This window comes from Ursus maritimus, unplaced genomic scaffold (assembly GCF_017311325.1).
Source record: "Ursus maritimus isolate PB19 unplaced genomic scaffold, ASM1731132v1 scaffold_20, whole genome shotgun sequence".
Lineage (NCBI taxonomy): Eukaryota > Metazoa > Chordata > Mammalia > Carnivora > Ursidae > Ursus > Ursus maritimus.
The window spans coordinates 20,992,452-21,005,414 of record NW_024424453.1 but is presented as its reverse complement, the minus strand read 5'-3'; the positions used below and the strand labels follow the sequence as shown (position 1 = coordinate 21,005,414).

Genomic DNA, 12,963 nt, shown 5'->3' with positions numbered 1-12,963 from the left:
CCCCCCCCCCCCCCCCCCCCCCCCCGCCTTGTTCTTAGGAGTTAGGAATGAAATCTACTGGAATGAAATCTTCAAAGGCCAATAATGATGCCTGAAGGACAAATTCACAGACGTTGTTTTAGTTTTTATTCTTTTTGCACTGTATGTAGTATCTACTCCATGCTTCTGTGATATTACTTAACTTGGAAATCATTCTGTCTCACCTTTCTGAACACTACTGTCATTTTCACTGGTTCCTTTTCCACCTTTTATAGAAACTATGGGTATTTCTTTGTGCTGAAATTTGAACTCTCAGAGTCCATTTTCTTCAGGAAAATGAGCTCCAAGGCCTCAGCCATCATTCCTTGCTAATGACTCATATATCCCTACCTCCCTCCAAGCTCTGGCTCCAGGTATCAGTTGTGTATAAGCTGCCTTTCTCCACTGAGGTTTTTCATCTGAACCACAGAACACAAAAAATAATTTGACTATTTTCTCAATTCTCCAAAGGACGGTACACAACTAGTCCCTCTCTAAATGTACAGAACATAAATTAATCTACTACATTGAAATGGATGACTTAGGGCATTAGGGCTTAAATCTCTTGTGGAACTCTTGTTGAAAAAGGCTGGCAGGGCAGCGCCAGTTAAACATCCTAGCATCGCCTTAAAATTGCATCATTATTTATCACTAATCCCCTCAAGCCAGAGACTTTCCCACTTTAACTTCCTTATTCCAATAAACAGCAATTATCTTCTAGTTAACTAGGCTCGATAGCTCAGTCATATTTAGTATTTTCTTTCTCTTTTCATCCTCTGTGTTTGAACATGAAGCTTGTCAACTTTATTAGTCTTATTCATCCGGATCTATTACTACTTCCAGTTTTTGTCCTTATCACCTAACACTTCTATAAATACAACCTCTGAACTTGCAGGCTTTTCCATTTTCTTCCATTTCTCTTTTGTCCAATTTAGTCTATTATATTGCCACCAAATTAATCCTTATGAAAATACGATTTCAAGATAACAGTTATGGGAAAAAAAAAAGTCCAAACTCCTTAGCCTGGTATTCAAGGTCCTCCATAATCTGGCCTCAATCTGTTTTTTCAACCTTATCTTCTACTACTTCCCAACACAAGTCCTCTGCTTCAGTCAGGTTTATCTATTCCTTCTCCTCAAATACATCACATTTATTCTAAAAAAAGAAAAAGTATTAAGAAAAATTTCAGACATACAAAAAGTTTAAAAAGAATAAGATAATGTGTCACACATTTATTTCCAGCTCATGTTATTCCTTTCAACTAGAATACCCTTCCCCTACTTTTCTCCTCTCTGTGATAATCTTTTTCTTAGCACCAAGCTCAAGCCTAGTCTCATTTAAAAGCCTGTAACTTAAACTTCAGCTCACATAGCCTACCTCCTTTCCAAAATTCATGGAGTATTTTTTGCTCATTATATCACAATGATACATTTCCTTTAAAATCTATGTAAATGTTTCTTTACTTCATCCTTATTTACTATGAACTTTAGGAATTACTACATGTTATACCTCTTTGGTAAACACATTGCAACTAGAAGAGTTTTATGCATAATAAGCACCTAATAAATATATAACAAAGAAAATACTTACAAGTTCATCTGATTCTGCATTCACTAAGATTTCTAACATCATGTTTTCTCCACGACTGCTTTGCTGGAATACTTGAACCCCACTTTTCTTCAAAAAAAACTTCAAAAGAATTCAGAGAATTTAATTTTAACTCTTTTTCCATAATCACATTACATTCAATAAGGTGAAAAAATTCTGAACTAAACAGCCACTGACTTTGTGTTTGATGTGTTTCAGGGTAGGAAATCCACAGAAATATAATGCCTTCTGGTCAACCCTGGTTATTTTGTTCTTGCTTATGTCTACACGCCAAGCATCTAATGATATTATTTTATACCTAGAAAATAAATCAAGGCATTTAATTCAAAATTCACACACTGCAAGCAATTAGTTTTTCAGTATTCCCTTGAATATTTTGTAAGAGTCATCCTTTCTTTTAAGCAAGGGAATGACAATCTGTCTTTTAAAACAAAGAAAATATACAGCAGGACGACCCAGATTCTCTGTTATAATTGACTAGATGCAACTACCCCTGCAGGTTACCGAATGGAAGTCTTCCCCATTAACTTAAAATAAAACTATACATACATATTTAATTTAGAAGTAAAGGAACATAGAAAGCATGTTACAAATCTCTAAATCCTCCAGTTCTAAAACACAGATGAAAAATCAACATTTTATAATGTCTAGTCCATATTTCTCTTTAAGACAAAGGAAAAGCATAACTGGGAGATGTCCACTTTAGGTGCCATCTGGGTAAATTATTTGCAGGGAAAATGAGAGAAAAGAAAAAAAAAAAACAAGGACATTTTAATGAGGAAGAAAAAGTAGAAATGGGTTTGAGGCAAGAAATTATAGGACCTCTTTTATTTCTTTTTTTCTTTTTTCTGGTTGGGTGGTTGGGAATGTAAGAGGCAAAGTCATAGCACATCACATAATGCTGGGAGCAGACACTGACAATGGAAACAAAAATTCATACATCCTTGAGGTGGGGAGGGTACAGATATACAGTAGGGAGGAAAAATTAAAATAAACAAACAAACAACCCAACTTAACAGAAAAGAGCGAGAGAGAAGCAGAATCTGACCAAAGCAGAGAACTACAGAAACAACTGTGAGAAAGAGATGCTCTTTGGCAAGTTGGATGTAATTCATTATCAACTGACTGTAACTATCAAAAATTATTTGTTAATTCCCCAAGTAGATATTCAAAAGCTTCCCCCTACCCCCCACCCAAGGGGAGCTCCTTGCTGTTGTTGAAAAATTACCAAATCACATTACCTTGTGCAACAACGTTCTATGGCAGGGAACTTTTCTGGCCATGGTGAGGGGTAGGTGAACTCTGTGTCTCTATCATACCAGCACATTAGGCACTCACTATGTTGGTTTCTTTTCCTTTCTTCCTTTTTGAGGGAGTAGTTACATGTTTCCATGGCTTCCAACAATCGCTTCTGAATTTAAAGATTAAAGAGAAGGGTTAAAAGTATAAAATTTCTGTAATCTTAACATACAGAATAGATCTTTTCCCTCAGTACACAGAATCATTATTTGTGTTCTTGAAAAACAAAAATCTTAACTAATGGAATTCTTTTCCATTTTATTACATGAAAAACTGTTTCAAAGGGTCCTAGAATATTGCTTGGTACTACAAGTTATTCTGAACCTATTATTTCAACAATAGGCACTAAGTGTAAATAAGAACAGCAGACAATGAGGGCACCTGTGAGGCTCAGTTGGTTAGGCATCTGCCTTCGGCTCAGGTCATGATCCCAGGGTCCTGGGGTCAAACCCTGCGTTGGGGTCCTGTTGGGCTCCCTGCTTGGTGGGAGGTCTGCTTCTCCCTCTGCCTCTCCCCCCAGCTTGTGCGCGCTCTCTCTCTCTCTCTCTCAAATAAATAAATAAAATCTTAAAAAAAAAAAAAGAATCAAATTTTAAATGTGAACTTACCATAATTATTATAGTTTCTCATAACTCATAAAACATTAATCTCTTTACAAATTCTGCCTTGATATAGAAAATGTTTACCTCTCCAAATTATGTCATATGCTTAATTAATTTAATTACATATATTTTAATTTAATTACATTTAATTCCAGTCAGAATCAAAATTGTTAAAAAAATTTTTTTTTATTTTTTTATTTTAAAAGATTTTATTTATTTATTCGACAGAGAGAGACAGCCAGCGAGAGAGGGAACACAAGCAAGGGGAGTGGGAGAGGAAGAAGCAGGCTCATCGCGGAGGAGCCTGATGTGGGGCTCGATCCCATAACGCCGGAATCACGCTCCGAGCCGAAGGCAGACGCTCAACCGCTGTGCCACCCAGGCACCCCTAAAAAAATTTTTTTAAAGGACAAAATTTTGTTGGTGTTCATATGGAAGAACGAATGTGTGAACTGCAAAAACTGGGAACCTGTCTTACTAGATCCTACCACTTTTAATAAAGCTGCTGTAATAAAAACACTTTAATATTGACACCACAAGAAACCCATAGACCAGAAGAACAGAATAAAGAGGTCAAAACAAATTTAAATATATGTGAAATATAGTATTTTGAATATTTAAATAATGGTGTTGTCATAACTATCCAGCGGGAAAAAGAAGCACATACACTTTCCAATTTCATATTATATACAAAAACATGTATCAGAGTATTAAGACAATGAAAGTATTAGAAGGAAATCTAAGAGAGAGTATCAATAATTTGGAGGGATAAACTCTTATTTAATAAGAGTGGAAAAAACCTAACAGTCTTAAGGGAAAAGATATTTTTTTATTTTTTATTTCATTTTTAAAAAGATTTTATTTATTTATTTGAGAGAGTGAGTGAGCAAGAGAGAGAGCATGAGCAGGTGGAGGGGCAGAGGGAGAAGCAGACTTCTTACTGAGCAGGGAGCCCCATGTTGGGCTTGATCCCAGGACCCTGGGATCATGACCTGAGCCAAAGGCAGACGCTTAACTGACTGAGCTACCCAGGCGCCCCAGGAAAAGACATTTTTAAATAACAGAAAATGTATGTGACAGAAGATTCATCAACAAAACAAGAGACAAATGCCATGCTGGGAAAGAATATTCTATCATACAAAGAACTGACAAAAATCAAGAAAGGAAAATGAGGAAAAGGATATAAATAGGTAATTTACAGAAGAGAAAATGCAAAGGGCAAACACACATAAAAATATACTCGAATTAGGGATCAGAGAAAAAAAAATTAGACTAATAATAAAATGGTACCCATCATCAATAGATTGACCAAAATTAAATGAAGCAGTAATATCCAGGTCTGGAGAGGCAGAGAAGTAGGCACTAAATATTTGGTGAATTAGACTAGTCTTTTTGAAAAATATTCACTAAATGTCAAAATATACATTCCCAATAGCCAAGCAATCCTGCTTTTGGGAATCTATCTTAAAAAACCAAAATCTCCAATACCTAAGACTGCATAAACAAACAAAAAGAATACATGAATACACAAGTAGTTTATTATAGCATTATGCACAATAGCAAAAAACATGAAGATTCACAAGAAGTTGCAAAATTAGTAGAGAGTGTTCTCATGTACCTTTCACCCAGCTTTCCCCAATGGTAACATCCTACACATAGCATCAGTACATTATCAAAACCGGATATTGACATGAGTACAACACTATTAACTATACTTATTTAGATTTCACTGGTTTTTGTATGTGATTTTTGTGTATACAGTGTTATGAAATTTTTATCAAATGTACAGATTCACATTAACCACCACTAAAACTAGAATACAGAACTGTTACATCATCATAAAGAAATTCCTTGTTATCCCTTTATAATCACACCCTATCCCAAACCTTAACCCCTAGCAACCACTCCATGTTTTATATCACAGTAATTTTGTCATTTCAAGAATATTATATAAATGAAACAATATAATATATAACCTTCTGAGACTTTTTTCACTCACTGATTTTTTTCACTTAACTGAATTTTTTTCATCCAAGTTCTTTATATCAATAGTCCTTTATACTGCTGAGTAATATTCCACTATATGGGTATACTACAATTTGTTTATCTACTCACTCATCAAATGACATCTGAATTTTTTCCAGTTTGGGGTTATTACAAATAAATTGCTCTGAACATTCGTGTATAGGCTTTCTTGTGTGGACAAGATTTTTATTTCTCTAGGATAAAATATCCAGGAGTGTGACTGCTGGATTGTATAGTAAATGTATGTTTAACTTTATAAGAAACTGCTGAACTGTTTTCCAGAGTGGCCTCCTAGACTTTTAGTCCAATAATTTATCTACGCCATTTTTCAAAACATTTACAGAGACAGTTGTATAAAGAGGAAAAAAGTAGCAAAATCTAGAAAAGATTATAGAATAAAATAGATAATACTATGCCATAATTTCCTGATTTTAAGATATTATTGATATTGTAAATATCAATACAATAAAAGTAATAACAATTTTTCAGGAAATAAAGAATAAATTGAATTTCCATAATTACTGTTTACTGATGATGGTATTTACTTACATCCTATTTTCTTCTCCAATGTCACATTCAAAATGTGAGTCTCATCCTTCTTCACATTCAAAATATAAACGTTTTCAAAAATATATGTATATATACTGGGTGGCTCAGTCGGTTAAGCATTCAACTCTTGATTTTGGCTCAGGTCATGATTTTGACTCAGGTCATGATTTTGGCTCAGGTAATAATTTCAGGGTTGTGGGAGTGAGCCCCGTTTCGGGCTCCACACTCAATGGGGAGTTTGCTTGAGCTTTTCTCTCTCCCTCTGCCCACCCCCATAAATAAATCTTTAAAAAATACATATATACATACATAAATAAAATTTTCTAGGTTACTTGGCTGTGAATGTATGCATCTTTAAAATCTTATAATCTTGAACACTTTAGCATCTTTAGGATAGACAGCATAACATTATGGTAGAATGATGTAATTAATGGATGCTGTAATGTCCTGTGACTCCCATTAGTATTGAAGGACTTATTTGCCCAGATGCTGAAAGTGCTGCTGGCTTGCAATCCTCCCTCAGCTGTCAGCTATCTCTTGGAAATACCTTTGCACGAAAAGTTATCTCACATAAGGTCATGCACCCTCCTGAAATGAAGTCTGCATCCAAGACTGACAGATGAAGGGTATAAAGTCTCAGGCCCTTTACAGCAACCTAGGAGAACTCTAATGGGCCAATCCAGCTTTAGAGTGACGTCTGGGGTCAGCTAAGGCCTTTGTTGAGACAGCACTGTAGCCCAGCCTGTCCTTCTAACCAATCCTGTTTTTCTCTCTACCCAACATCTTAGAGGGTAGCATCAAGAAACCAGAGTAGGGGGCCAAAAATCTAGGAGAAGAGAGACTGCAGAGACACTCTAATTAGGCTCAAATCTAGGAACACTCTGTGTCCCTGGATATAGGGACTTGCTGCATGCTACTTACTCGGGATTTCAAAATTCTTATGGATCAATAATTGTTATGTGCATCCTCTTCCTGCCTTTTTTTGATAGGAGCTACTTATTCTGATTATCCTGTCATTGTCTCTCCAATATAAAACTGGGAATGTTGGGGAGTGTAGATAATTTTTTTTTGTTTTTAAATTCAAAGTTCTCTGAGTCAGGAGAGCAGTCCCTGGGGAGCTGCATTTGAGGAGCTTAATCCACACCTAGACTCAATTTAAAGATGAAATTCTAGGCTTCGAGCCTGATGTATAATGAAATGAAATTTTTGGGAGAGGTCAGTGTGTTTTGTATTTGAATGGGATGTAAATTTTAGCCAAAGGGGACAGACTGTAGTAGATGATTTGCAAAGATGGTCATAATAATTGCTCCTATCTCCATATGTAAGCTCCTTTAAATGCTAAGAAAGTGGTCTATTTCCCTACTTCTTAAATCCAAGTTGGTCTTATAACCTACTTTATTCAAAAGAATGTAGTGAAAGTGACACTATGCAAACTCCAAAGCTCAAGAGGCCCTGTAGCTTCTGTTCTCACCTTCCTGGAACCCAAGATCACTGTGAGAATAAACCTGAGTTAGCCTCCTGGAGGGTGAGAGATCACACAGAGGGCTCAGCTTACCACTAACACCAACCACCAATCATGTTCTTGAGACCATCTCAGACAACGAACTCCACTAGAGAGCAAGGGTGAGGGTGAAGGCAAGGGTGAGAGTATGCATGCCAAACAGCTCAAGTCTGCACGTAAACTCTTGCTAGCACCAGAGCTCGTGTAGTAATTTTTCATGAGGAAAAAATAGATCCTATCACTCTCTCATTTCTGAAAATTGTATCACGTATTCCTATTTAGTCATTTCCACCACCATATACTTTCACTGATTATCCTGTAACAGGAATTTTTCTTTTTACATCTTACACACCTACTTTCAGATAACTTCTTGTGTAAATTCTGAGCTTTTGCTTCCAAAAAATATAGAAGAATATAGTAATTCTGCCAGTTACAAGTTTTGTTTCAGTGGTAATATCATAATGCAGTTTTGCTGAAAACATTTAAAATCTCATTGAGGGGTCCAACCTTAAGTAAAAATTCAATCACAATGAACTGAAGTGATAACTGGATGAACAACAATAACTGTCTACATGGAACTAAGTTTTTCACATGCAGGCTATAATGACTATGTCATAAGTTAATCCTGTCTGGTGGCTAGCAAGTGTCTTTTCACATATAACAAGTCTTCTTATTTAAAAATTAGTAAGATGTGAATAAACGCTTGTTTCCTCCACTCCATAATCATGTCAGTTTTTCTCCCCCTGGCAAGAGGACACTTTTGAGGTATAATTTACTTTCAGAGCTTTTGGTTCCACTGATTTTTCTCTATTGTTTGTTCATTTTCTATGGATTCCTGTTCCTATCTTTATTATTTCCTTCATTCTGCTTAGTTTGGGTTTAATTTCTCTTACATTTTTAGCTTTTTCTGGTAGGAAGCTTAGATAATCTTTTTTTTTTTTTTTAGGAAGCTTAGATAATTTGTTGTAAGACTTTTTTTTTTTTTTTTTTTTTTTTTTTTTTTTTTTTTTTCAGGGGAGTGGGAGAGGAAGAAGCAGGCTCCCAGTGGAGGAGCCCGATGCGGGGCTCGATCCCAGAACACCGGGATCACGCCCTGAGCCGAAGGCAGATGCTCAACAACTGCGCCACCCAGGTGCCCCATGCTTTATGTATTTGAAGCTCTGTTACAAGGTACTATACATTCAGGATTTTTATATCTTCTTAATGAACTGACTTGACTTTTTTTTCTTTTTAAGTAATCTCTATGTCCAACATAGGACTTGAACTCACAACCCCAAGATCAAGAGTCACATGTTCTACCAACTGAATCAGCCAGGTGCCCCAAACTGACTCAACGTTTTAATCAATATGAAATATTCTTCTTGATCTCTGGTAATATTCCTTGTCCTGAAGGCTGTTTTTCTAATGTTAGTAAAGCCACTAGCTTTCTTATAATTAGCATACCTAGAAGTTTTGAAGCACGTAATGAAGAAGAGAGTAGTTAACTCTCATTAATAAAACATAAATGGTGATTAAAACCCATTGCTCATTAACTTATGTGAAATAATCTCTGATTAAGAATATATGTGTATAAATGAAAAGATGTTCAACATCACTCATCATCAGTGAAATACAAATCAAAACTACAATGAAATATCACCTCACACCAGTCAGAATGGCTAAGATTAACAACAAAGGAAATAACAGGTGTTGTCAAGGATGTGAAGAAAGGGGAACACTCTTACACTGCTGGTGGGAGTGCAAACTGGTGCAGCCACTCTGGAAGACAGTATGGTGGTTCCTCAAAAAGTTAAAAATAGAACTACCCTATGATCCAGTAGTAAATACCTTCAGGTATTTACCTAAAGGATATAAAAATACGATTCAAAGGGATAAGTGCACCCCGATGTTTACAGCAGCATTATCAACAATAGCCAAACTATGGAAAGAGCCCAATGTCCACTGACTGATGAATGGATAAAGAAGATGTGGTATATATACACAATGGAATATTACTCATGCATAAAAAAGAATGAACTCTTGCTGTTGCAATGACGTGGCTGGAGCTAGAGAGTATTATGCTAAGTGAAATAAGTAAGAGAAAGACAAATACCATATGGTTTCACTCATATGTGGACTCTAAGAAACAAATGAACACAAGGGGGAAAAAAAAGGCAAACCAAGAAAAAGACTCCATTACAGAGAACAAACTGATGATTACTGGAGAGGAGGTGGGCAGGGTGAGAATTAAGGAGGACAAGTGTTGTGATGAGCACTGGGTATCATAAATGATGAATCACCAAATTCTACACTTGTAACTAATATTACACTGTATGTTAACTAACTGGAATTTAAATAAAAACTTGGAAGAAAGAAAGAATATATGTGTATATATAACTATTTCATGCACTGACCTCATCAATAAAAGGTATCAGTACCACAGCTTCCCATTCCTGTTGTTTCCCATTTAGGTCAGTTTTAAAATCAGGTGGATAATATTCTATAATTGGTGAGTCTTCACTGGTCATCAAGTGCTATGGAAATATAAAAGAGTAATAGAAATATAAGAATATCAATATAACTTTTTGTTAATATATTTATAATATTTACTCATGTTACAGTTTAAAATTCCCAAGCGAAAGCAAAATTAAATTTTTACATCTTAGAAATGCTGCAATATACTTGCTATATTTTGATTTTCAACTACAAGACTTCTAATTTCACTGCTGCTCATCACTTTCCCATTGCAGTGATCTAATTATGTAGTAAAACCATCTTTACTCTGAATTTCATTTTTTACCATTTATATCTTTTATCATTCTATAAGGCCCAGTTAAATTCTGTTCTCAGACTTCATTTCACAGGCTTCCAATAGTCCTCCATTTTAACCCTGAATAGTTTACTTTTGTACCTTTGTGTTCTAAGTAATTGATTTTTTTAAGTAATGTAAGAACTGTATCTAACATAATTTAAAAAGAAAAAAATTCTAAAATCCAAGAATCTCTTTACCACTAATGGCAAAGATGAAAGGTCCAATAAAAGGCATGTTTTTATTAGAAATTTTATAAGAAAGATAGATGAAGAAAGCATAAGGATTTCTTCTGAGAAATAAATACGAAAGATTGTGGTATAACATTTTTTAAATAAATAAAACAGTGTATTTCTCAGGGTAATACTAAAAATATTTAATAACCAGTATGGCACGGGCACAGAACAATCAAAGGCTTCTAGGCTTCTAGGCTCCTAAGTATCAAAAAGGATAGCAAAACATTTAATTTTAAAACCCACCTGGTAGCATGTAGGAAGTAAATTTTTGCTAGCTGCTGGAAGTACAGCAAGAAGCTGTTCAAATGGCTTAAAAGGTTTTCCTAGTTCAAAATGGATTTTGAGTGTACTGATGTTACGGATATCAGATAGGAAAGGTGCATAATGGTAGGGATAATACCTATAAAACAAAACTGAGTTTTAAATAATTGGCAACTTTATGAAAAAGGTCAATATTAAATACTTTTCCTTATTTAACAACATAGCAATAACTCTAAAAAAAAAATGATCACCCATCATACTATCACCTGATTTAAGAAATCAGCAGCATTAGCATATTTAGGTCATGTGATGGCAACAAATGTTATATTTCCTTAATTTTTTAAAAAAAGATTTTATTTATTTGACAGAAAGAGAGAGAGCACAAGCAGGGGGAGCGGCAGGCAGAGGGAGAGGGAGAAGCAGGCTCCCTGCTGTGCAGGGAGCCCAATGTGGGTCTCGATCCCAGGACCCTGGGATCATGACCTGAGCCAAAGGCAGACGCTTAACCAACTGAGCAACCCAGGTGCCCCTGTATTTCCTTAATTTTTTTTTTTTTAAAGATTTTATTTATTTATTTGACAGAGATAGAGACAGCCAGCGAGAGAGGGAACACAAGTAGGGGGAGTGGGAGAGGAAGAAGCAGGCTCATAGCGGAGGAGCCTGATATGGGGCTCGATCCCATAACGCTGGGATCACGCCCTGAGCTGAAGGCAGACGCTTAACCACTGTGCCACCCAGGCGCCCCATATTTCCTTAATTTTTAAGGTAAAATTACACATTTCCAAAATTGGGATGTATCATATAATTGAAGGGTGCAGATACACACACACACACACACACACGTGTATTTCTATGAAATACATGTGTGTATATATATGTATGTGTATATATATAAAATATAATGGTCCTTTAAGCTTCCAAGATATTGAGTGTGAATCTTCCCATCAATAGACTCTTAGAATGAAGTACTGAGGTGGTCAGAAGACTTTCAGTTAGCACACATGAGCTGGAGTCTCTCTCAGGAGGACAGAGAGAACAGCGAGTCTGAGCTCACTATTACTAGTCAGCTCTAAGAACCTTTTTATCTTTGAATTGGTATATACAGGATTAAGCCGTTTATCAATCATACACACTATTTTTGTTTTTAATGCCTTCCCATCTATAACTACAGGTACAAATATTTTTTACAAAGCTTTGAACATACAATTTTTTTAAAATTTCAGTTTTTAATGTTTGACTAAGGATGCTAAAAAATAAATATTTTTTTCCCACAATTATGACATATTTCAAAAAGATGAGAAAGTTTAGGAGGTAGCATCTAGAATGGAAAATGTATAGACTTTGGAATCAGATAGGCTTAGACTTGATTCTTGGATGCATGACTTTAGAAAGATTACTTTCTGGGTGCCTGGGGGGCTCAACTGGTTAAGCGTCTGATTCTTGATTCTCAGGACATGCTCTCAGGGTTGTGAGATCGAGCTCTGCGTTGGGCTCCGTGCTGGGCATGAAACCTGCTTAAGATTCTCTTTCTTCCTCTTCCTCTGCCCTTCCATCCTGTTTTCTCTCACTCTCTCTCAAAAAAAAAAAAAAAAAAAGAAAAGAAAAGAAAAGAAAAGATTGCTTTCTAAAGTAATAAAGATAACTGAGCCTCATTTGTAAAAGTCAGACAATAATACTTGTTTTATAGTGGTGAGGATTATATGAGAACAGGTTTTTCAAGTGCCTGGCCTCAATGCATGATACATAATAGGATTAGTTTACACTCACCCTATTAAGAAATGCCAAATCAAGGATTTTTGTCATTAGAATGCTCTTCAGAGAGGCCCTGAGAATTAGGTTAGTTATTGCAAAGATTTTTTTAAAAAAGGTTGTAATTAAATGAAATCAATTAATATACATAATTTGCACTGGTTTGTATTGCTATATGGTGCTTTAAAACAAAGCCTAGCAAAGGTGTTATCAAAACAAAACAAAACAAAACAAAACAAAACAAAACAATCTCATCACTTAAAAGTCTCTCCTTTTTCCTGCATCATTTTTCGGTTTGTTATTTTTCTGTTTTGGTGGATGGTTTAG

The 12,963-nt window shown here is 35.5% G+C and overlaps 1 protein-coding gene across 5 annotated transcripts in view; it reads right to left on the bottom strand.

Annotated features, from left to right (window-relative positions):
- The window catches only part of XRN1 (5'-3' exoribonuclease 1), a 107,131-nt gene that overhangs the window by 68,276 nt on the left and 25,892 nt on the right, over window positions 1–12,963 (bottom strand). For all 5 annotated transcript variants that reach the window (XM_008707732.2, XM_008707741.2, XM_040636715.1 and 2 more), the window contains 5 exons: window positions 10,870–11,026; window positions 9,996–10,115; window positions 2,868–3,037; window positions 1,804–1,924; window positions 1,609–1,707 (listed from right to left, as the gene is read on the bottom strand). In XM_008707732.2, coding sequence (XP_008705954.2) covers window positions 1,609–1,707; window positions 1,804–1,924; window positions 2,868–3,037; window positions 9,996–10,115; window positions 10,870–11,026 — 667 coding nt within the window. The remainder of the gene's footprint in view (window positions 1–1,608; window positions 1,708–1,803; window positions 1,925–2,867; window positions 3,038–9,995; window positions 10,116–10,869; window positions 11,027–12,963) is intronic.